This window comes from Camelina sativa, chromosome 5 (assembly GCF_000633955.1).
Source record: "Camelina sativa cultivar DH55 chromosome 5, Cs, whole genome shotgun sequence".
NCBI lineage: Eukaryota > Viridiplantae > Streptophyta > Magnoliopsida > Brassicales > Brassicaceae > Camelina > Camelina sativa.
The window spans coordinates 22,800,615-22,824,689 of record NC_025689.1 but is presented as its reverse complement, the minus strand read 5'-3'; the positions used below and the strand labels follow the sequence as shown (position 1 = coordinate 22,824,689).

The following is a 24,075-nucleotide window of genomic DNA, read 5'->3' as shown; positions in this document are numbered from 1 at the left end:
GGCGCTGACGAGCCTCCAAAGACGGCTCGCCAAACTGCTCTTATTTCCTTCTTACTCTTTCTTGTTCTTCTCTTCTCAACCTCTGATCTACTCCGACTTTGCTCTTCCACCACCATCGAAGCTTGCAACCGTCACAGTAATGATTACTAGATCCATCACCTCCGCGAAGTCTCATTCTCTCTCTCTCTCTCTCTTCTCCTCACGGCCCTATCTTTTCTTCTTCCCTTCTCTTTTCTTCCACGATCTCTCTTGCTCTCCCAAACTCTCTCACGTCATAGGTTCTTAAGGTTTTTATTCTCCTTTGTGCGGCCATGAATATATAAACACACATACACACAAACGCACAAAACCCTTTGTCGTTTACAATATTTTAGACTAACGGGCTTTAACATGGTTAGAAAACAGACCGGCCAAATTACGTAAAATTGGGGATGTTACATCAGGTTATTAAAGGATGGGATATTGGTATTAAGACAGTGAAGAAAGGCGAAAACGCTGTATTCACTATCCCTGCAGAGCTGGTATATGGAGAGTCTGGTTCACCGCCAACCATCCCTGTAAACGCCACGCTTCAGTTTGATGTGGAGTTGCATACATGGGTTAGTGTGAAGGACATATGAAAAGATGGTGGTGGTGTGTAAGAAGATTCTTGATATGGGAGAGAAGTGGGAGACTGATATGTCTATATTTTGTCTCTCCTTAGCCTATTTTTATCATTCATTTAGCTAGGATAACTCATTGGTTTGCATCGTTTTCTAGTTCTTTCTATACACTTTGCACGTCTAGGTAGTTCTTGCATCATCCTTGCATACATTGTGCATTTTGGAGTATTTCAGGTACTTAGGAGACGTTGGAAGCCATTCTCGTCTGAGCCATTGTCACCATCTCCGTTTCGTCTGAGCCATTGTCACCATCTCCATCTCGTCCGAGCCATTGTCACCATCTCCGTTTCGTCCGAGCCATTGTCACCATCTCCGTCTCGTCCGAGCCATTGTCACCATCTCTGTTTTGTCCGAGCCATTGTCACCATGCTCCTCAGCCTTCCGTCTGAGCCATGATGACATTGCATTCCATTCGACGCACACGGACTCGATCGCACATGTCGGGAAGAAAGACGTTTGGTTTCACACGCTTCAGGAGATTACCGAACCGACGCTTTACCTTGTCGTTTTAAGTTTTAGGGCTTTCCATGTTGGACTACTATATATACATTTTGTTAAGTCTTTGCAGAGACATCTTATCTTTTATCTCGTTTTTGTTCCCAGAAGGTTTCTGAACCTAGCCTCCAAAAAACGTTCTCAGACTTGTATTCCGATATCTTTGAGATTATTGAGATTTTGCATTTGATTCTTTCTACAAAGTTGTTCATCTTATTTTTATCTACCTAATAATGCTTGTTTCAATGATTTCTGTTTTTGCATCCTTGACTATGATTTTCGGATCTGAGTAGTGTGTTAGTTCTTGAGGATGGGATAGATTAGGTGGAGGATCTTAGGATGTAGAGTGTTTAAGCTTTGATTGTATGATTCCCTTCTGGACTAGAGTTAGAATTACTAGTTTCTCTCTGATCAATTGGAACTAGGTTCGAGACATTTCCGCACCCAAAAGGTGTTTGATGAAATGTCTGACCAACTAGTGCCAGAGACTTACGTTCCTAGCCTAAGAGATTAGTTGTCTAGGATGTTTGTTGACGTGAATGAACTTGTTTGTCATGCCTGCTCGACCACGTTTCTCTAGCGAGAGCTAGGTATGGAAGTGGTTGAGTCTGAGTAGCTTTTGCCAAGAGATTGGATTAGCTAAGTTGTGATGTTCATTGTTTAGGGATACTTTGCTTGTGGTATGTTAAACACTCCTTAGACTAGGATACTCCACTGACATCTATTACCCCATCCTTAGGACTTCTTTCTTTCTGATTTTTATTACATTCCTGGAACTGTTTCATTTGTTCATGTTAGAATCGTTTGCGTTTTCATTCACTTTCGCTTCTTGTCATGCATTCTTGTTTCTAGTTCTATGACTCATTTCCGTTTCGCATTTTGATCATTCTAGGACTGTTAGATAAAAACACTCTTTGAATTGGCTTAACTTGTGACTTCTTGATTGCATCTTGAGTGATTGTAAACTTTTCCAACTGGATTGACACCTTAAGTATTACAACGCGTAAGGTTAATTGAACCTACTAGGAGACACAAAAATCCTAGTATCAGAGACCCCAAAGGATCTCGATGAAGTACAATCTAAACAAAGACCGGTGTGTTAGTTTACAATTCTAATGACAATGATCATTCTTGTATAAAGTTTTCTTGAAGCAGCTAAAAGATTGAACAAAGATCCAGCAGTGTTTGGTTATTGAAAATTTTGTGTGAGTCTCACTTTTATAGGCTATTGTTTTGCAGTTGCGTGTTTGGTTCTTTCTTACTTACAGTTAGTTGAAATGGGCAGGCCTGGTGTTATGGCTGGTAAAGCTGCTGGGACAAAAGTGATTGCTGTTCCTTCTCTTCCTAAACAGACACATCTTTATACCTCCGCTGATGAAGTCATCAATTCTCTACTCGACATAAGACCAGAGAAATGGGCTCTTCCTCCATTTTAAGACTGTAAGAAACACTTACAAACTCCACTCAATACTTATTTACCTTTATAACTACTCTGGTGATAATTTGTAGAAATCGTTTACAAAGAAACTCATATGCCATAGCCAATAATAGATCTTGTCAAAAAAAAAAAAACACAAAATAGTTAATTCCAAATATATATATTTTAAAGTGAAAAGTGTTTTCGAAAAAAGATATATATATTTGGACTTAGTTAATATTTTTTTTATTTTAACTATGACTCAGATCCCCACAATATCGTAGGAAAGTATTTCAAAAAAATAAATAAAATTGAATTTAAAGTTTAAAATTATATGTTATAAATATATTTGAAAATAATAGTATAGTTAAGAGTATGTGATATTAATAAAAATTATTTTAAAAAGAGAAAATAATAAGTAGGGCTAAATATTTAATATAAAATGTTATGGCAAAGAGACATAAATCTATAGAAAAAAATATAGTAAAAAGTCATACTGAGTTGAGGCAATCTTGCCAAAAATATTTTTTAATAAATTATAAATATAAGATATTTTATGCAAAATTATGATAAAAAGTTGCAACCATCATAAAAGTTATCAATATTTATACTACTAACTAGTAAAAACAGTTATGAACAAATGGTTGTAATGAGTGAATGTAACTTTTTATTAAAATGTAAATTTTTAATCAAATAATTTTCATACAAAAAGGAGTACTGAAGCTTCTGAACAAGATTCATCAAGAAGATCTTTTTGTACGAAAATGGATCAAATTTTTTTTTTAGAAGAATAAAACTAGAGAATAGTTTTAGTTAGTAAGTACAGTTATTTACATATTTTTTTGTTTGTCTGAATAAACTAATTTACGTATTTATATTCAAAATTATTTTTTCACTATCTTTAAAATTAAATATTAACATTTATTAAAAATAATCTATTAATGTTAAATTGTAAATCACAAAAAAAATTTCAAATATTCACCATTATCAATAATATTGCCAAGTTTAAAGAGAAAACAATCCGGAAATTATCCCATAAAACATGATTATACAAATTCTCTAAAAATGATACTTATTAAAAAATTCACATATATTTGTGATTATGTAATTTATTGTATTTCTTCCAGTTAATTAGTAATACTAATATCGATGGCAAAATTCTTACAAATTAACGTCGATCCAAAAAAATGAGTGAATCTACATTTTTTTGTGAGAGAAAGGAACATATATTAATATTGAGAATATTCCTTTTATATTACTAATTAATAATTTTTTAACAAGCAAGATATATTCTACTAAACTAGTTGAATTAGTTCCATGATTTTTTTTAGATATATCACTGATAACAACAAGGGTGAGTTACTAGAATATTGCATAAAAGCTTCTTTATTACAAAAGTAACATACAATTGTTTGTTATTACTCGACTAACCCATTGTACCTATACTACCCCTGAAACTAGTGTTGGAAAAAAACGTAATTACGGCTAGTGCCATTAGAAAAAAAAACATTGGAAGTTGGGACTAAGTCTACCGATCCTTTGATGGTAGATTTATACACGTGGACTGATTAAAGGTGTACGTCAGATATTTTTGGTACACTTAGTTGTAGTGCTGGTACACTTGCCGTCGACGTAGATGGTACACTTAGTTGTAGTGTTGGTACACTTATCGGTGGACGTATATGTGTATCAAAAACTAAGTGTACCAAAAATATCTGATGTACACCTTCAACAGTCAATATGACCCAAAAGATATTTATGGTAGACTAATGGCCTGTTGCGACAGATTTATTCGACAGCCTTCTCTCGTTTCAGATATTTTTGGTATACTTGTTTGTTTTTTTGAAATAGTTTTCGGAGTGTGATGGTAGGTTTCTTGTCCGTGGTAGATTTAGTAAGCATTTTTGACAGCTGTAAAGTCTTACCAGAATAACACGAATTTGTTTGAGCTGTCAAAGACAGTCTAGCGTTGCGATAGACTTATTGGAGGTAGATCTAAACACGTTTGTTGTTCTTCCGATCTATGGTGTTCATGTAATAACGTTTGTAGCAGATTCATCAATCGTATTCTGTTTGTCGGCCGGAGCAAACGTCTTTTTCCTACTCTGTTTCGTTAATCTTTCCTCTGGGTTCATCCATGGAAGAGCTAGATATCTGTTCGAAAATCTATATAACTCACTTTTTATAGGTTTTTAATTTAGAAATCAGATGTTGAGATGAAAATCTATAATAGTTGAGTAAAAAACCCACAAGTGAAACCAAAAAAATAGACATAAGTCGTGAAAAAATAAAGTGAGGCAGGGAAAATTAGGGTTTTCAGTCGTATGTTAGAGGTAGAAGACGAGGATATTCTGGTAATTTCGGGTTCATTAAACCTAAAATCGAACGTGTACGTACATATAAACGTGTACGTACATATGAACGCATACGTACATAATGTTCTTGAGATTAGAGTACGTACATAACGTTCTTTTGCTTAGTGTAGGTCCATAAATCCGTTTTAATGAACAATATTATTGTAATTTTGTAGTCATCTTCAACATATCTTCTTCTATAACCCTAGCTAATATTGTCGTTGTTGTTCACCGGAAATGGAACAAGTAAGAGATGTTACTAGAAAAAGTAAGAGATGTTACTAGAACAACCTATGTAATTCGTAATTGTTTATTTATCATATTTTCGAGAGGTAATGAACAATAACCATACAAAATTACATTTTAACTATAGAGGGTAATATTTAGATAACATAAATATATAATACTCAGTTCAACTAGGTACAACTAAATATATATTTAGATTTGCATTTATATTTAAAATATGAAAATGATAATTAAGGTTTATAAGAATTTCTAAAACATATTGAACTATTAAAGAACCATGTTTAATCAACAATACAAGAATTTATCACTTTCTAATATATACTATCGTTTTCACATAAAACACTCTTTATAGTATAAGGAAGACTTAGTAAGTGATCACCTCAAATGAAGCAAAAGAGGTGAAACCCAAGTTTTTATGAACATTGTGTTATGAAAACCTTGTATATGCTAATTAATACTGATAAATCTTGTGGCCAACTGCTAATTAATAATTTATATTATAGTCCAACTGGAAATACGAAAAAAACGCAAAAGTTCAACTATGGATATGAGAGTACAACTGGATAACTATGTATAATTATGTGTATACCAAATAATTTTTTACTAATATCATGTTGTCTTTGGTTCATTTTACCACAGTGTGATGATTTTAAATGAATATTCCGCCGCCAAAATCTATTTTTTATTCGTTTTCACATGATCCATATTGAAATTTATTTTAATAATTCTAGTACAGTTGCACCAAGTAGTTCAAGTTATACTGAAATTTTCTACCTAAGTGATCTAGTTATACATAAGATCTCACATTCACTCTAAAATTCTATTAATTACAACCAAACAAATCTCTCTCTGTTGTAACTCTTTTATCTTCTGCAAAGGCTCCATCTTCTACTCCTTATAGTTTCTAAGTAGATATTACAGGATACCTTAAGCAATCATGAGGGACCTAAACTTGCAAAACTGGCTACACTCAAGTGATAGCGACAGAGAATTAGTGATGATGAAACTATTATGGAAAGAGAATAAAAGTGGAATTAGTGATGATGAAACTATTAGGAGAAGTGGGGTATTGACGGCGAATTGATAGCTCTGTTAAATTTGGATTTACGAGAGATATGATTAATGTTAATTAGTGGTGGTTAATTTGATCGGGGCGTTTTGGTTTGGATTAGACTTCTCTTTTCGTCTCTCCATGCAAATAGTTACTAGTACATATACAATCCACATATGTGTAGACTATGTACATGTTCTTATATACGTACATTACACATAACAATGATCATGATGACTGTGTATAATTAATAGCCACTAACTGAATGAGGTATGGTTAAAATCTTAATTATAGATCATGGCCAAGCTTTTTTTATTCTTCTATATTATCAATGACGTAACCAAAAAAAAGTTTTTATATTCCATTTCCACAAAAGAAACGATCCAAAAGCCAAAGAGATTTTGAGTCCTTAATTAGGGTGTCTGAGAAACCGTTTGGAAGAAGAGTTAGTAGCAAAACCTCTGCTTCTACTCTTTCGATGTCTTGGAATTGTAACTTTCTCAAGAAGAGACAAGACCTCAGGCATCGATGGTCTACCTTTAACCTCTCCAATACATTGTAAAGCCAAGAAAGACATCATAAACGCTGCTTTCTGAGGGTATTGACCCACAAGCTTCGTGTCCATTATCCTAAACACTTTTCGCTTGTCTCGCAAGTAAGGTGTCGCCCATTCCACTAAATATTCTTCTTCTCGAGCTTTAGTTTTGTCTATTGCTCTACGTCCAGATAGAATCTCTAGCAAGACTACACCAAAGCTGTAGACGTCACATTTCGTTGTTAGATGACCTGACAGAGACCAAAAGCAGAGACCAATCAATGTGTTTTAGAAATTTCATGTTTTGTTAGTTGAAATTGGAACAAATGAACCATCAAACAAAAAGAAACCTGTTGCTAGATATTCTGGAGCTGCGTAACCTTCTGTACCGATGACTTGGGTTGTCACATGTGAACGGTTGTCTTTTGGACCTTCTTTCGCCAATCCAAAGTCTGAGAGTTTTGGGTTGAATCCTGAATCAAGAAGGATATTTGCTGCTTTGAAGTCTCTGTAAATGACTTGATCCTTAGCTTCGTGCAAAAAACAAAGCCCTCTAGCAGCACCAATCGCCTCTTTCATACGCAGTGACCAAGAAAGCACATTAGAACCCCCTAGAATAAACAAGATTCATCAGGTCATGAACAATGCCAAGTAACATAAACATAAATGTTGGATCTTAATTCTTACTTACTTTCAAACAAATGATTTTCAAGACTACCATTAAGCATATACTCGTAAACCAAAAGAATGCTTTTGCGCTGTCCATAACAAAAAAAAAGACATCAATTGTTCTTCCAATCAATGTGTCATTTTAGCAAGAACCACACTATCTCAGAAGTTTCTGGTTTCATACCATTTTGCAACAAGTCAATACCGCGACCAAGTGCTTCTAGAGATGTCGGGTAAGAAATAGTTTTTCCCTCCTCACCATTATTCTCACCAGGCAATAAAGGTCTAACTCTACAGAACACACGTATATTGCCTTTCAATTCCTGCAACATGAGAAATAAACCAGGATCAGTCAAGCTTTACACACATAGGGGACGAAAAAAATGTGACAGAGGTTTAGTTAAGTGAATTATACAAGAATGGTATTGTGCAACTTCTTCCGTAGTTTTTCCCCTTCAACGAGTTTAAGTTCTGCTTCTTCTACTCGACTTTTCAGATCGATAATGCTTTGCTTCTGGTCTTCAAACTCATTTATTTTCTCAAAAGTAGTTAGATCAGACACCTAAACCATAAACAATCCAAAAATGTTATTAAAAACATAAGAGGTTGTGAAATCTAATAGATTCATATGTTATATGTGTTTTGCTCGAGAATGTGATAAAAACCTGCAGTCGCCTCTCAGAATACACTAGTCGATCCTGTAACTCTTGTATCTGAGTACTCTGGGATGAACATGTAGTCTGGACCAAAAACAATTTACATCATCTTAAGAAAAAAACAATTGGCAGAGAATATATAGAAAGAAATTGTAAACGGATATGAGACCTCAAGTTCAGTTATGGTGTCTTTGAAGTCATTGTACTTGGTTGCCTCAGTTTGTAAGGTTTGTACTTCCACTAAATGGCGATCACGGTCTTCCTTGGCCTGCTGAAGCTCGACCTTGAGACTCGCAATTTCGTTTTCCAACTCACCTTTCTGCTTCATGATATCTTCTTGAGAAGCCTACCAAAAAAAAACAAGACACTCAATCACATTTTGACCAGAACTACAAAACATTTACTACCATTGATCGGATATAACAGAACATCATCATATACCTTAGAAGCAGCAAGCTGATCCTGCAATGCTGAAAACTGGCCCTTCAAGTTGCCAATATTTTCGACAATGGCAGTCCTTTCTTTCTCACCGCGTTTTATAGTTTCATGAGCTTCATCAAGATCACCTTGTAGCTTGCTGTTATACAGCTGCAGGCTTGAGTTATACTCTTGCAACAGTTTGTACATGTCATTTACCGATTGTATCTGAACATAACAAAACAAACAGTCAACATTAGTCTAAAGTTAAGTGACAAAACATTCTGATCATTTCAAAACCTTTTTAAGTTTTCTCACCCTCTGGTTAGCCGTTTGAAGATCTCCTTGTGCTTTGTCTAGCTCTTCTACAAGACCAGCTTGTGCCTTTTCAACAGCAAGTCTTGTTTCTTTCTCTTTTCCAAGAGAATCATTCGCAGCCTAAAACAGAACATATTGAATTAAACCCCACAAATATGAATTAGACACAAGTAATTTAAAGTAGAATTAGCCGCCTCTTACCAACTTCTCCGTTTGTTCCCTGGCAAGTTGCACTTGAACAGATTCAAAGTTTTTCCTCAGCTCTTCAATTATCATATTCAGCTCCTCTTCTTTGTTTCTCAAACTAACCTCTGTCATCAAAATTGCACAAATATAAAGTTCAAAAATCACAAAAAAATTTGAAACAAAAAAAAGTAACAGCTAAACTTTAATTATGGAAACACACCCATGTCAGCACAATGCTTCTCATTCAATTCCAATGCATTCTTCAACTTCTCTTGCTCAAAAGCATAATCCAACTCGAGTTCTTGAAACCACCTAATGCAAAGTCTAAGCCTTTTTATATATTCCATCATGTTCTCACATCTCTCCTGCAAAACCCAAAAACCACCAAGAAGAACATTCAAATTCAAGCTTAACTAACTGAAACCAAAAGGGAGACCAAAGCCAAACACATAAACAAAGTCTTTAATGCTTTTATCAAACTGACAAAACTATTTTGGTCCCACCAATTGTCTTATAACACAATCAAATCTTCTTCTTAGAAAAAAAAACAATAGATCCAACGAACAAAGCCAGTAAGCTAACAGAAATTAAAAGCTTCAGATTCTATACCATAAGGATCAATCAGAACACATAAACAATGTCTTCAATGCTATTGCCTAATACTAAAGGTCCCACAAATTGTCTTATAAACACAATCAAATCTTCTATAAGAAAACCAACGGATTCAACGAGAAAAGCCAGTAAAAAAAAAGCTACCTCAAATTCAAAACTTCACCAACTAAAACTCTCTCTCTGCTAATAGAAACCCTAATTGATAAAACTTACTCAACAATCAAATTACAGTATAGACACTTTTTCTTTTTCATCCACACATCACAACTTAGATTACACAAGAAAGTTTAAATTCAGGTAAAAAAATAAAATTGAGGGTGGGGGAAAAAGTAGAAACCTTGTAGTTGAATTTGCTCTTGTACTTGATTCGTTCATTAAGAAGAGTTTCAATGTAATCTCTTGTGAACTCAACAGGACCATATTCAGATCCCGTTGTGCTCGCTGGAGCGCTGTTCGGAGTCAGATCTTTTGACCCATTAATCACCGGAGAAGCTGACCGGATTCTTCCATTGTTTGCCATCGCCCCCACCATAACAAACCAAAAAAATTAAAACTTTTGTTCTCTTCTTGTTACCTAAATTACTTCAAACTCCTCTCTCAATCAAAGCATAAACCTGCAGCAACAAAAAAAACAAAGTTTGTATTGTTCTTCTTTCTTAGAGATCTTCAGAAAAAGATAAATTGAGTAATGAGAAGGGGCTTACGTGAAAAGGGTTTGGAGTTCACTGAGGAGTCGTCAACATTAACATCTTCATTCTTGGGGGAAGATCCAAAGCAATTCCCCATTATAGAGGTCTAAAATCTAAATCATCCAAAACCCTATAGAGACAATTGTAAAGGGAAACAAAACACTAACTAATCTATCATCTATGGATGGATCTTTGTCACTGCCTCTGTCATCGACATTCTTCCTACGGCTAAAAGAAGGAAGAACGATCTAGACGAGAGAGTGGCGAGGTTCAAAAAATGTGTTTGGATTCCGAAGGTTTGGAATTTGAGAGATCAGAAAAAGCAAAAGGAAGGTTGAATATAACTAAAATTGTTAAAATAAAATAAAAAGGATACCTAAACACTAAAATTAGAGAGAAAGGAAAAGAGTTTCCGTGTTGTGTTAACTTTGCTGTCAGAGTCACCCCTATTCACTGCCTGCAGAGGAGTAGCAGCCGCTTCGTCGATCCCGTATCTGCGACTGTACAGAAGCATCAAATTGATAGATAACGTGACCAATTTAGCATCAATCGAGAGCAAACCCAGAATCGGAAAACAAAATTAGGGGTAATAAAAGAGAGTGACAAAATTACTCGAAATAGACGTAATCGGAGGATCTGTATCTGATAAACGACATCTTTGAAGAGCAGACGAGACCAACTGCACAAATCAAGTTTATCGAAACTTTTTTTTTATTTGATAAGAACTGCGGCCGTCCTCGAGCTGCTTCCCGGCGAAAATCAAAGGCTGCTGGTCCGGTGAGATCCCTGGATCTTCGCTTTCACATAGTCGATGGTGTCAGATGACTCGACCTCTAGCGTAATGGTCTTCCCGTTAGGGTTTTCACGAAGATCTAAATCTTTTTGAGACTACCGCTGCATCCAAGTTAATCGAAATTTGATGATTTTTAATTATAAATGGCATAAACCGTAATAAAACACACAACTCTGGTTTAGAAGTAATAATCAAACTTTTATGTGTTATTCGAGTAAGTCGGAAATCTCAACGTGTTAGTCTAGTAATAAACCTACTTTTATGTAATATTCTAGGTAATTTCCCTAACAACAATTATGAGATTTGACATTTTATGCATTTTTGCAAGATTATTAGTATTTGGGTTAGTGAATATGTTAGATCAATCTTAGTCACAATGACACAAGCACCTGCGGTTTTCATGGCTGGAGCACAACCTTTTTAGATCATGGAAAGCTGCCTATAACAAGAAAGGGTATATATGTTAGATCTTTTTGTTAACTCTCTGTTTGTCTTCTTAGTGACTTGTGAACAGTTACACCAATATAACTAATGTGTGTGTTTTACCTCTTCTCTTTGCAGAAGCATACTCCTTCAGATGCTGATCTCGCCTCTACTGATTTCTAGACTCAGAGGCCACTACTCCGATCTCTCAATGAGCTGCTATGGCCACTGGCTTGTCAAATCCTGCTTGGACAAAGCAGATCCCCCTAGCTGCATTTTCATATCCACCGAGCTTGGTCCAGACATTGTCAAAAATGTCTTGTACACAGACATTAGAAGGTCTTATTATAGACTGAAAATATATCTGCAGTGAGCAGCTAAAAGAAGAAACTAGAAAACTTACCCTTATATACCTCCTTCCTATACAGCAGCACTCATACCACCCCCACCCACACCCCCTTAAATTTACATCCAAATATAGATACTATTTATGTTATGGTCATTTTTTCTCCTTACTGGTTCATTTAGCATTTAATTTCTAAAAAAATAATATATACTTTTAATTTATAATTAAATAAAAATAAAATAATATACATTAATCTATATATTAAATCCATATTTTACTACTAAATTGTAACTGAAATTACATAAATTATGAATTGACTATTTTTATCCATTCTTTTTTTTCCACAAAACTATTTTTATCCATTCATTTTCATTCAAAGGCACTATAAATTATAATAACTCCTCTAATTAAATTATTTTAGAAATGTAACTTTCATCCCTTGAAATCCTATAAATAACCATTCTCACATAATCATTCACCATATCTGAAATTTTAAATATTTTCTTTGTTTTGTTTATATTCTTGCATGAGTTCAAAACTCATGGTAAGAGTTAGATTATATATTTTGTTAGATTTATCTTATATTTTGTTAAATTTTATTTCTTTGTTTTTATCTATTTCTTTCTTCCTTCTTTGTCTTCTTATTATTTTTAATTTTCAATTACATATGTATAATAAAATTTTGGTGGCTGTAAACATCAATTATCAATGCAAATTCAACAATACTAATTTTGATCAAAGCCCAATAAGGGAATCAAACTCAAGAAATCATCTTCATTCATGTATATTTATTTTATTTTTATAAGTATGCAATGTTTTAACAAAATAAACTCTTATAATAGATTATTAAATAAAAAAAAATTTAACTCTCTCTTACCTCCAAAAAATTTGTAATACATTTTTTATATACTCATCATTATATTTAGTTCTTGTGATCCAAAATATAATTACATAAAGATCATTATGATGTTTATTTAATTCAAAATTTTGTAATTTCTTTATAAAAAAAATTTGATATTCCATTTCCAAAATTTTACTACAAAGAGGAAATCATTAGAATTTAACCTAGCAATATAGCTTAAATTAAGGTGAATATAAAAGAAGTTAAAAATTAAATTAATCTTTGAGATTTTTTTTTATTGCATTTCATATTATTTTATAGGAAAATCAAAAATACATCTTTTTCAATACCATTTTTCAGTAATACCATTTTAAATTAAAAAAAATATTCTCAGAAAATTCTCATAGTTTTATGATTATTACATAAACTAAAATGAATTAACATAACTAATACAACAATGTTATGCGCGTGATATTACCTAGTATTGAATAAAAACTAGGTATCATTCATCTAAAATAAATCATCTATTAATTAAAAACTAGGTATCCTTCATCTAAAATAAATCATCTATTAGGTACTAACCCGCGGTATACCACAGGCTGAACTTTATTTTTTAATGTAAATTTGTAATAATTTGTTTTGCTACTATATTGTTTATATTCATTTGTGATTATAAATTCAGTTTGCTTATATAATTTTTGTATTTTTAAAATATTTATTAAAAATCTTTGTCGATAAAATAAAACGACATCCTTGCTATAGTTCTGAAATAAGTAAAAAGATTGTCTCATTGACAGTTTTGTAATCTAGGATTATAGCCAACTGTCTCGAGATATTCGGTAAGTTTTCGTTTAATTCGAATCATATAGTATCTTTATATAGTTATATAAACCCTCTTTGTAACGGATATATATAGTAACATGATGTGTAAATGACTTAATCTCTGGTAGAATACTACATTAATTATTGAGTTCATTTTACAGTGTTAATATTCATAATTTTTATTTTGGATATCAATAATAATATGTGTAATTCGCAATAATATGACTAATTTTTATAATAATAATTTTATTTTATTTTTATTTTTGATAAATATTAAGGACTATTATTTTATTGTACATACATAATAATACTGTATTCCGTTTTATTAAAACATCGATAGAGAGTAACTCAGCTATTGTTAGTGTAGGAACGCATCATCTTTTTCTTTGTTAGGAAGTATCCTACTATCCTTCTAGTCCATCTTTTGGGAGTCTGCAAACTTTTTAGGAAAAATTATGTTACTATTAAATCAATACTATAATAATAAATGAATATTATGTGGGTATATTACCTGTTTTTGAAATCCTCGATTTCTTGTAGTTGAGGAATGAGGAGTAACTAATACTTGTGAACTATTAGACATTAGACACACTCCTGATATCTATTAGATGTAAAAAGAACCATAATAAATAAGTTTTTATTATGATGAGTATATTCTTATTTCGGTTATGGATATATTATGAGTATAATCTTATTTTTGAGTAAAGAAACAATCGATGTATCTTATGAGAATTTTTTTGTTAAGAGGATAAATATTTGGTAAATAGATATGATACTATATATATGGGATTCGAAATCTAACATGTTGCACAAAACTGATATATATTTTATTTGGTCTATGTATCTAACGCGTGATTTTCTGATTAATTAGATAGTTAAATGATTATTAATTATTAATTATTTTTAATACCCTCAATGATTTTAACTTTTATTTAACTATTTCTAATGGCATTTGAATGTAATTTCTTATAATTTTTAAGGTTAGTTTCTTTTTTGTACTTCTCAATTAATATAGTAGAATACTATTTAATTAATTAAGAACCACAAATAACAAAATGTCGGAAAAAAAAATCTAATTACATGAAATGCCATAGTATTTAGAGATAAGAGCATCACAGCTTCAAAACTAGTTTGCAAGCAATGGAAATCAATAGTAGACGACTCTTCATGGTCGCTCATCTGCAGGTATTCTCACAAAGAAATCGTGGCTTACTACGGATGCGAGATATGGGGACTTTCACGATCCCTTGGCTCGTACGTCTCCTCTTTCCTAACCGACAAATTCGGGACTTCATAATGAATTGATTTGCATCTACTGATTTTTAAAATGACAGTTTAGGTCTCATAACAACTTGAAACGTAGCAGCCACGGTAGCACTCTCAGTTTTGGCGAAGAATGGGACCCGGACAAGGATAAGAAGGACAACCTCTATATACCATTTACTTCGAGTTTTCTTCTCCCGCGGTGGCTGCATCGGATCCCTTCCTCGCCATCATAATCAGTTTGATTTCAACTTATACTTCCCTAAGCTAGAGGACAAGGTCAAGGACATATGGTGTTTCGTTTATTTTGAGCATTTTTTGTTCTTTTATTTATTTATTTTCTCGGATTAAATATAAGAAGTTGTACGGATCAGAATCGTACGTTGTGAGACTTGAGATCACAGTGCAATACACAATAAAAGGCTTTTGACGTCATTTGAATATAGGCTTTTACGTATATGACTTTAAAAACCTCACTTGGTGAAGCTTCTTTGTAGGATAACACCTACCCATATATACCCAAGCGTGGATTGCCTCCGAGTGATGCCTATACACTTTTTATAATCTGCACAAATATGAACATCAGGTCAGGGAGTTAGTATTGACCGAAAATATATGAACCCAACTTAGACGTTCATAAAAAATTATCTGATTTTATATATATGGTCCAACAATCTTAATCAGAAATTTATGCGTAGTTCTTGAATTTCTAGTACCTAGATACAACTTGCCAGATAAAATTCAATCGTAAAAAACAGTCTAGTTTCCAAGAATGAGCCTGTAAATCGATAATACTTTTGTTATCAGCGACGGCAGAAGAAATGGAATGGAGTTGATGGTTTTGATAAGTGCATTGAAAGAACTTTCATGGCGACAATGGCATTAGCTGTCTCGGTGTAATGAATCCCATCCCAGCTTACGAAGCGAGACCCTTTGTCACATACATTAGAGCCTATGTGGCCACATGTTATGTTGACATTGTAGTTGTAAGGAGTCCCTCCGTATCCGCAGCAAGCCAGCCATTAACGGTCTCCCAAAGCCTGCATTGATTTATCTAAGATATAACAAATCCGATTCCGCCAATGATGGTATGATGGGAGAATGAGTAACTATGCTTTACCGTATTCGTTGGAGTTTGCAATGAGGCTGTATTTGATAGTGTATATGTCGACATAGATTATTGTGGCGTCTTTAAGTTGGCTCCTCAGCTCCTCACACATATGATCTAATCTTTGGTTAAAAAGCTTTGCTGCCGAGTTGTAACTGGCTAAGCAACCGTGCTGGTCGAGATCTTTGCTCTTGACCATTGAGAGTTTTTGAGGTAGACAACCCAATGGACCAGTGTTGTGAATCCAGAATCTCCTTCCTCCTTCATTATATAATCTCTGCAGTCCGCAAAACCGATTACAAAAGGTTACATTGTGCATACTAGAGTTCTACAAACTCCGAAAATCTCACCTTTATGCCGCTTTGTATCTCGGAAACAATTTGTGGAATCAGCTTAACCGTCTGAGGATACGAGTTGCCTTTAGCGAAAGAATGTGCAATATCGTTCTGTCCTATATCAATCATGTATAATGCGTTTTTGAATCCATCCTCACTTATGTACATGCCCTTTAATGAATCTACAAATTAAAACACACATACTAACTCTTAGTCAAGATCATTACTAAGAACAGAGTATATATATACAACATTGATTTGAGATGAGGTTGGTTTACCTGAACTAGAAGCGAGCTCGAGTGATCGAGATTTGAAATGGCTGAATTGCATGAGCTGGATGCTGAGCGAGAAAGGGACGTTTTTGGGTAGAGTAGCGGATCCAACAATAGCGAAATTTGCACCGTTTTGAAACCTTGTTCCACCCAATGAATCTAAGTATGGTCTCAAAAGACTTGTATTCAAACTCTGGCCTACAAATTTTCTCGTTAGTAAATCCATTTACCAATTGTAAATGAACGCCAAAAGACAAATACAAACTCAATACACACCATCATAAAATACAGTGTGGCTAGTTTTTAAGTTACACTTGAAGACTAAGGCTTAGCAAAAAAAAAAAAAAAATGCAGAACAAAAAAACCAAACACAACCAGCCAAACAAAATCTCACCAATACGAACCTAAACCAAATATTTTATGACCCCGTTATAGGAAATTAGGAATCTCTATATCAAATTATTCTAGCCAAATTTAAACCAACCCCAAATTTTGTGCAGTTCAACCGACTTAACCAAAATTTTATTAACAGTGATATATATATATATATATATATATATCTTATTATATAAAGTTTGATATCAAACTTACTCATTAACAAGATCATGACACATGTCAATTGTATCATTCAGATGTTGACACATTTCAATTCTAAATTTATTAAAATAATAAAAAAAAACTAAAAATTAAAAAAAAAAAAATCTAAACCTATTGCAAAAAGAAATCTACTAACTATCAATATTTGTTTATTCTTTCTTTTCTAATATTATTATTTAATTATGTCGTAGTAGTTTTAGGTGTTAGTTATATTATTTCGTTAAATTTGATTTCTTATTAGAAATTCGTGATGATTTTAAAATTTCTTTTTTTATTATTTTGAATTTTTTTTCTTTGGTTACGAATATGTAAGATTAATACATATATATATTTTTTGTAGTATTTTCAAATTGTTTTTTATTTTATATTTTATATCTCTAAATTATCTAAAACTCATATATAATTGTGCTTATAATTTTTAATTTTTATTTTTATTAACTATCTTTCAATTTCTCAAATTTTATTGGGTTGGTCATAAACTCATTGTAATCGTATAGATATTTTTTTTCTTTTTATCCACAATATTTTTAAGTAAACAATTTTTTAAAGAAATATTTTAGTGGTAATACAAACTGTCACAAACAAATTTTAGCTGTGAAAAGAAACTATATCAAATTGAAAGTAAATGAACAAAAATTGGTTTAATTTGTTTATAAAGTTGTTTTATAGGTAGTGATAAAAAACAAATTATAACAATAAAATATTTTTAGATGTACGAACATATTTTTAGTGGTAAAATATATTATAAAATTGTATGTGGATTCTAATAAGATGACGTTTTGACGGGTTAACTCCATGTAAAACATGAATAAGTTGCGGAATATTTTTGAAATTTGACAGTATTTGTCCTTGGTTGACTAGCTACTCCTCTGCTTGGTCTTCGGTTTGACCTCCTATAATACTATTCGTAATGATTAATGATTGAAAAAAGTTTTGGTGGTTGATAATATAGCTTTAGATTATTGTAATAATTGTAATAATAATTTTAAGATATAAAAATATAAATAAATTAGTGTATTAAAGTAAAAATTTATTTTTAACTAAAAATATTTATATATATCTGGAAAATATATTTTATTTACAAAAAAATCAATATATTCTTTTAAATTTTTTTGTAGTAGATATTTTTAAAACTCGTGCATCGAGTTCTAGTCTAGTATATATATATATATATTTAATTAAATAAATAAAAAATACATATAAGTACAGTATTACACTTTAAATTTTACAACATAAACAAACATATTATTTTTATTTTGTTATATATTTTTATTTTTTTATCTAAACCCAAACTGAATCTAAACTCAAACCAAACCAAACCAAACCACACTAAAAATTTCAACTATAACAAACCAAAATTTGTTGCCTTCTAACATGTTCAACATGGGACCCACTGTCCAACTAGATCTCGATGACCAAATTTGTTTTTTTTTTTTCCATACGATGACCAAATTTGTTTATAGTTCACACCTGTGACGCACGACATTTATGTCTTAACACATCTGAGCCGTCCATTCCAGGTGCAAACGTACGGTGGATATAACACGATCACTAACAAAAGCAGAGTTTTTTTTACTTACAGAGGAAATCGATCAGAAGACGTCCGTCGGACAAACGACCGGTGGATCGCCGGAAAAATAAGCGTCCATTTGGTAAGCCAACGGGGTAACCAAGTCCAGCAACAAGGCCTCCTGTATCTGAATTAGAGTCTCCGAAGTTAAAAATCACCGGCGGAGTTATACAACTCGCCGCCTCAGAGGGTAGCCGGAGACTTAGCAGAACCAGTGACACGAATATGATAAAGAAGATGGAGAATGTATCTGATTGAATAAAGAGTGTGGCCATTGGAGAAATTTTGGTAGTGTGTGAAGAGAGGTTACCTCGGTAACTTTATATATTCAGTGTGGTCCAATGATATTTATATTGAATACCAAACTATAAAGGGTGGTGTAGATTTGTACAGATTAATTATCTCTGACAAAATTATTTACTCCATAGTTAATTGTGGTTTGTTTATAGGATAAGAATCTTTTTATGACTTTGGAAACATTTGTTTACCGTAACAAAATATTGGTACAAGAAAAATAGAAAATACCAAATATGTATTGTGAAGTATATGCATTGGCCGTAACCCGTAAGGAACGGAATGGTAACGTGAAATAAGCTTTCTATTTGGAAATCACAATATCTCTTTCTCAATCCATATGTCAAGTCTCGAGAAGATGATGCGTAAGGGGAGGTATTGGTTTGAGGGGAGGTATTGGTTTGAGATTTTAAGATAGTTTTAATGACTTTAAATAAAATCATGGAAAGTATAAAGTTGAGGATTCTTACTGATTGTTTAGAAAGTTTTTTAAAATTTTGCTGATTTGTTTTTCTTAATCTTGTAAAATCTCTCATAAAATTTTGTAAATTCTTGCTCAACAAATATTGCACAATATTCTTTTGATTCAACATTTCTGTAAAAAAAAAAAAAAAAAATCTCTTTGTGTTCAGGGTTCTTCTCTCGACATTGCAACCTTCAACATCGCCACACACGACGGTGGTGGTAGCCATAAACCGAGGCTCTCTTCTTCTCTGATCTATATAAATTGCATAAATTGTGGCGATCTCGTTGTGTGTCTCATTATTATATACAAAAAGGGTGTCATGATCCTTACGTAAACAAACATGCACACACACACACACAGAAGAAAGAGAGATAAAGAAAAAAGATGAGAGAGAGGGTACTCGAAGTGAAAGTTGAGAGAAAGAGCGAGAGATGAATATATTATACATTGACCTCTCTCTTTCACGAAGTGCACACAAAAAAAAAAGTCATGGACTCTATGTCACAATCTCTCTATTTGATGAAAGAGTTTTCATAACTCTTGTTATAAAGAAAATGATATAAAATCCTAAACCAATAACATAAAATTTGAATTCATTAACAATCCAAAATTCATTTGTTTTACTTGAATAACATAAAACTTTTGATGACTTTATAAAACTTTTAATCCAATAACACTAGATTTATCAAGATTTTAGATAACTTTTTATAAATCCACAACCAATAACACCAAATTTTAAAAGAGTTTTAAAAAGTCTTGATTGAATAACAACATATTTTACATAATTTTTAAAGTCATTAAAATTCTCTTTAAATCCCAAACCAATAACCCCCTTATTATAAAAGCTTTAAATGAGTTTTCATTACCATAAATAACACAACATATAATAACATCCTTGTTATAATAATTTCGACCCTTTGATCAAAATTTTATGTGGTTCATGTGCCTCCTTTGATAGTACTCATGGTCAAGCCCACAACCGTAGATCACCCCTTTCCCAATATATAGCACATACGATTTGAATTCGGTTTCGGTAGCACTTTTTTTTTTCTTACATATAATATAAAATTTATTGGAAAGAACTTTTTACATCAAGCTTTTGCTTTAATGCATATAACGTTTTATTAAACTTCTAATTTGAAATGAAGCACAAAAAAAACTTGTGTTTCGGTAGCACTTTAACAACATCCATCTAATCGGTTAAATCGAGCCAACCGCATTTAAACTGAAAAATATAGATAATGCAACATCATTAGTTCATTTTTTTTTATGTTGTCACAAACGTCATTTAACGAAAGGAAAAGAAAATTTATTATTTTGCCAAAAACACTTTGTAATTTATTAACTCACATAAATAAATAAAAAGAAAAAAAAAAACCATGTCAAGTGCAACACTTTGTAATTTATTAACTCACATAAATTAACTATTAAGTTCAGGTCAAGAAACATGTAGCGTAATCTTCTTCTCTGTCGATGGCGTTAAGTATTATTAAGTTCAGTTACATTGCATTATGCTGCCCCCAATTTCTTTTATGTTTGACAGACTTTACATCAACGCTCTCCCTCTGCGTCTTTAATCTGGTTCAAGACCTCAGCCTTTTGCTCCATTAAGGCTCCTATTTTTTCATCGATCTTTTCCAGCTTTGTTTTCAGCTTAGTGATGTCTTTACCACCCTTCTTCTTGACATCTTTTTCTTTCTTTTCTGCCTTTTTCTTTGCTTCTTTCCCCTTTTCTTCCTCACCATCTTCAGCTTTTGACCCTTCTATATTGGCGTCCTTAGCATGATCTTTCTCATCTTCTTCATCCTTTGTCTCTTTGGTTTCCTTTGTATCTTTCTTCTTGTTCTTCTTTTTATCTTTCTTCTTCTTTTTCTTCCCCTCTTCACTCTCATCGCCTTCTCCGTTAGACTTCTTTTTCTCTTCATTATCATCTTCTTCCTCCACATCTTTTATATTCTTCTTCTCAGCTTCTGGTTCTTCTAATTTAACATCTCTAGACACCACTTCAGCTTCAAGGTTTTTCTCCTTATTCTTTTCTTCTTTGTCATCTTTTTTAACCTTCTCCTTCTTCTTCTCCTTTTTCTTATCCTTTTTCTGCTTCATATCTCCTTCTTCCTCATCTTTATCTTCTGATTCTCTCTCACATATCTCATCTGTTTCCTTCTTCTTTGCCTTGTCTTTATTCTTCTTTTTCTTTCCCTCCTTATGTTCTGCTTCTTCTTCTGCATCATGTTCTTTCTTCTCTTTTCCCTTCTTTTGTTCATCTTCTTTCTCAGACCCATCCTTCTCTCCCTTTACCTTCTTTCCCTTCATCTTCTTGTCCTCCTTACCCTCGGATTCTTCTTTCTGTTTCTTCTCTTTACCCTCCTTTTTTTCCTCTGTTCCTGATTCATCCTTCTCTTTCTTCTTCTTTTTACCATCTTCTTCTTTTTCTAACGCCTCCTTTTGCTGTGATACATCCTCGTGTTTCTTCTCTTTATCATCCTTCTTCTTTTTTTCTTCTACAGCTGATTCATCCTTCTCTTTCTTCTTCTTGTTCTTTTTACCTTCTTTTTCTTCTTCTACCTCATTTCCTTCTGATATATCCTCTTGTTTCTTCTCTTTGTCCTTCTTTTTCTTCTTCTTTTCCTCCTCTTGCTCTTTCACTTTTACATCACTGTCTTTAACCTTCATGTCCCCATGGTCTTTTTCACCTTTTTTGGAAACAATTTTTTCGTCTTTCTTCTCTTCATGTTTGCCATCTTTATCTTCTTCTTCTACCTTTGTGTCATCCTTCTTGCCCTTAATCTTTTCTTTTTCCTTTTCCTTCTTTGTTTTCCCTCCACTTTCTTCATCATTCTTAGTTTTAACCTTCTCAATTGACTTTGCCTTCACTTCCATCTCCAACTCAACATTGTCTCCCTTCTCTTTTGGATCCACTTCTTGCGTCTTCATCTTGACATGGAGTTTCTCTTTCTTGACATTTTCTTCACTCAATGACATAATTCTCTACTAGAAAATGAAAAAAAATAATTTGTTATAATAAAATTCATTATGAAAAGAACTACACTTTCTCTAGTATTAAGCAAGAGGAGTAATGGTTTCTGCCTATATAGTCCTTTTGGTTTCGATGCTGCCAGCAATTAGCGCTAGCGACCAGCAACCAAATCACTTTCGTTCTATGGTCATTGGTTCAGCAATAAATTTCGATAAACAAATCACATTAGTTTGATAATAGTTGGTTCACCAACACATTTCCTACATTGAAACCTTTTGGTAGTTGGTCGTGGAAACCTGTCATGCTTTAGTGAACCAACAATTACAAAATAAACATGATCGGTGATTTGTTCCTTGCTAACAACTAGAAAAACATAACGCGTACTAAGAAAACAAAATGAACCATTTATCCTCTACAACCCTCACCACCGAGATTCAATGGACTAATTATACTCTACTAGCAAGAAAGACAATTCCTTATAAAAAAACAAATGAACAAGAATGTTCGATACTCCAAATCAAGAACTCCAAGAAAATCTCCAACTGATTCAACCAATATATAAAACCCAAGAGTATAGGACGCAAAGATTAATTCACCATATCAAAAAAGCCTACAAAGTAACTCAATAACAAACCCAAAATCTGAGATCTATCAAGAAGACAGCTGATAGAGAAAACTTGAAATTCAAGGAATATTTATAAGAACAAGATACTCTGGACAGAGATCAAACAAGGAAATAAAGAGGAAAATAAAAAACCTTATGTACCTTAGATTAACCAAAAGTTATAGCGAGCCGATCTGTAAAATGATCTAAGATGTGTTTGGTTATATACATGGGAAGACTTAAAGTTAAAGATAATGACTTACTCTCGTAAACGAGTCACACGGATGTGACGCTGAGACTCACGCGTTGGTGCCACGTCTTTGTCTTTCCTCATTGCTCTACTTTTTTTCTCGTCATTTTATTGTCTTTTTCAAAGTTTTATTTTATAACCTTTGGATTCACATTATGACTTAATAATTTATAAGTTACTAGGTTCGGACCGTACGTGCGGAGTTAATTTTAAAAGCTAAATTTGTAATCAGATTTACAATATATAATGTATATACAGATTATTTTTGCAAACTTACTTTTAGTAGGATTGGACCTTCGGATAACCCGTTCAGGTAAAATATTACCTAATCAACTTTGGTTAAACAGATTTAGGAAAACAGAATCTATTAGGTATTTTCAATATATGGATTCGGTTTAAGTTCGGGTACTATCGGCTTTGAGTTGGTATGGGTTACAAATTTGAGAACCGATTAGTACACCAAGTACCCAAAAATAATGACTTGATATAGCATTTATATTATAACTTTTGTTTTAAAAAAAAAGACATAAGAGTGTATGTAAAAAAATATAAAAATAATTAAAACATGTTTGATATAAATATTTCGGAGTGGATGTAATTCATGTTTCGTCTTGTACCTGAATTCTAGTTGTATAGAAAATGTATTCCCAATAGTGAAGATTCTCGATATATGACATTTCCGATATTAGACAAAAAAAATTATTCCCGATTGGAAACAGGATGGACCGAATACAAAAATTACCAAAATACCATTTGGGACTTACAAAATTAGTTGACTTTTTTATTCTTATTATTTTATGTCTGGTT

General features: G+C 32.8%; 3 protein-coding genes and 1 pseudogene across 8 annotated transcripts; 1 reads left to right on the top strand and 3 right to left on the bottom strand.

Annotated features, from left to right (window-relative positions):
- Positions 432-2,593, top strand: LOC104789492 (peptidyl-prolyl cis-trans isomerase FKBP20-1-like). Its single transcript, XM_010515183.1, has 2 exons — positions 432-599; positions 2,426-2,593. Exons 1-2 carry the CDS (start codon positions 432-434, stop codon positions 2,591-2,593), a joined length of 336 nt encoding a protein of 111 aa, XP_010513485.1.
- Positions 6,521-11,224, bottom strand: LOC104787428 (kinesin-like protein KIN-14N). Of its 5 annotated transcripts, none has more exons than XM_010513007.2 (14): positions 10,920-11,224; positions 10,684-10,807; positions 10,323-10,555; positions 9,956-10,232; positions 9,227-9,371; positions 9,022-9,131; positions 8,821-8,940; positions 8,527-8,730; positions 8,255-8,431; positions 8,095-8,169; positions 7,845-7,991; positions 7,614-7,752; positions 7,111-7,371; positions 6,521-7,011 (listed from the first exon to the last, which is right to left on the bottom strand). In XM_010513007.2, the coding sequence occupies exons 4-14, from the start codon at positions 10,148-10,150 to the stop codon at positions 6,635-6,637; spliced, it is 1,950 nt and encodes a 649-aa protein (XP_010511309.1). In that variant the 5' UTR covers positions 10,151-10,232; positions 10,323-10,555; positions 10,684-10,807; positions 10,920-11,224; the 3' UTR covers positions 6,521-6,634. The 5 variants fall into 5 exon arrangements, with proteins under 5 accessions (XP_010511309.1, XP_019101549.1, XP_010511311.1 ...); XM_019246004.1 differs by having other exon boundaries at positions 10,323-10,437; XM_019246005.1 differs by lacking the exon at positions 6,521-7,011 and adding an exon at positions 7,452-7,518 and having other exon boundaries at positions 7,272-7,371; positions 10,323-10,807; positions 10,920-11,223.
- Positions 15,584-19,088, bottom strand: LOC104787427 (annotated as a pseudogene).
- Positions 20,725-23,286, bottom strand: LOC104787426 (myb-like protein X). Of its 2 annotated transcripts, none has more exons than XM_010513005.2 (2): positions 23,181-23,286; positions 20,725-22,428 (listed from the first exon to the last, which is right to left on the bottom strand). In XM_010513005.2, the coding sequence occupies exon 2, from the start codon at positions 22,417-22,419 to the stop codon at positions 20,989-20,991; it is 1,431 nt and encodes a 476-aa protein (XP_010511307.1). In that variant the 5' UTR covers positions 22,420-22,428; positions 23,181-23,286; the 3' UTR covers positions 20,725-20,988. The 2 variants fall into 2 exon arrangements, with proteins under 2 accessions (XP_010511307.1, XP_010511308.1); XM_010513006.1 differs by having other exon boundaries at positions 20,725-22,425; positions 23,181-23,281.

Coding starts and splice junctions, on each gene's coding strand:
- LOC104787428 (XM_010513007.2), bottom strand. CDS start 10,150: ATGGTGGGGGCGATGGCAAACAATGGAAGAATCCGGTCAGCTTCTCCG. Junction 9,132..9,226: donor GAAGCATTGTGCTGACATGG/GTGTGTTTCCAT, acceptor TTTTGATGACAG/AGGTTAGTTTGAGAAACAAA. Junction 7,753..7,844: donor AGTTGCACAATACCATTCTT/GTATAATTCACT, acceptor CTCATGTTGCAG/GAATTGAAAGGCAATATACG.
- LOC104787426 (XM_010513005.2), bottom strand. CDS start 22,419: ATGTCATTGAGTGAAGAAAATGTCAAGAAAGAGAAACTCCATGTCAAG.
- LOC104789492 (XM_010515183.1), top strand. CDS start 432: ATGTTACATCAGGTTATTAAAGGATGGGATATTGGTATTAAGACAGTG. Junction 600..2,425: donor ATGTGGAGTTGCATACATGG/GTTAGTGTGAAG, acceptor TCTTACTTACAG/TTAGTTGAAATGGGCAGGCC.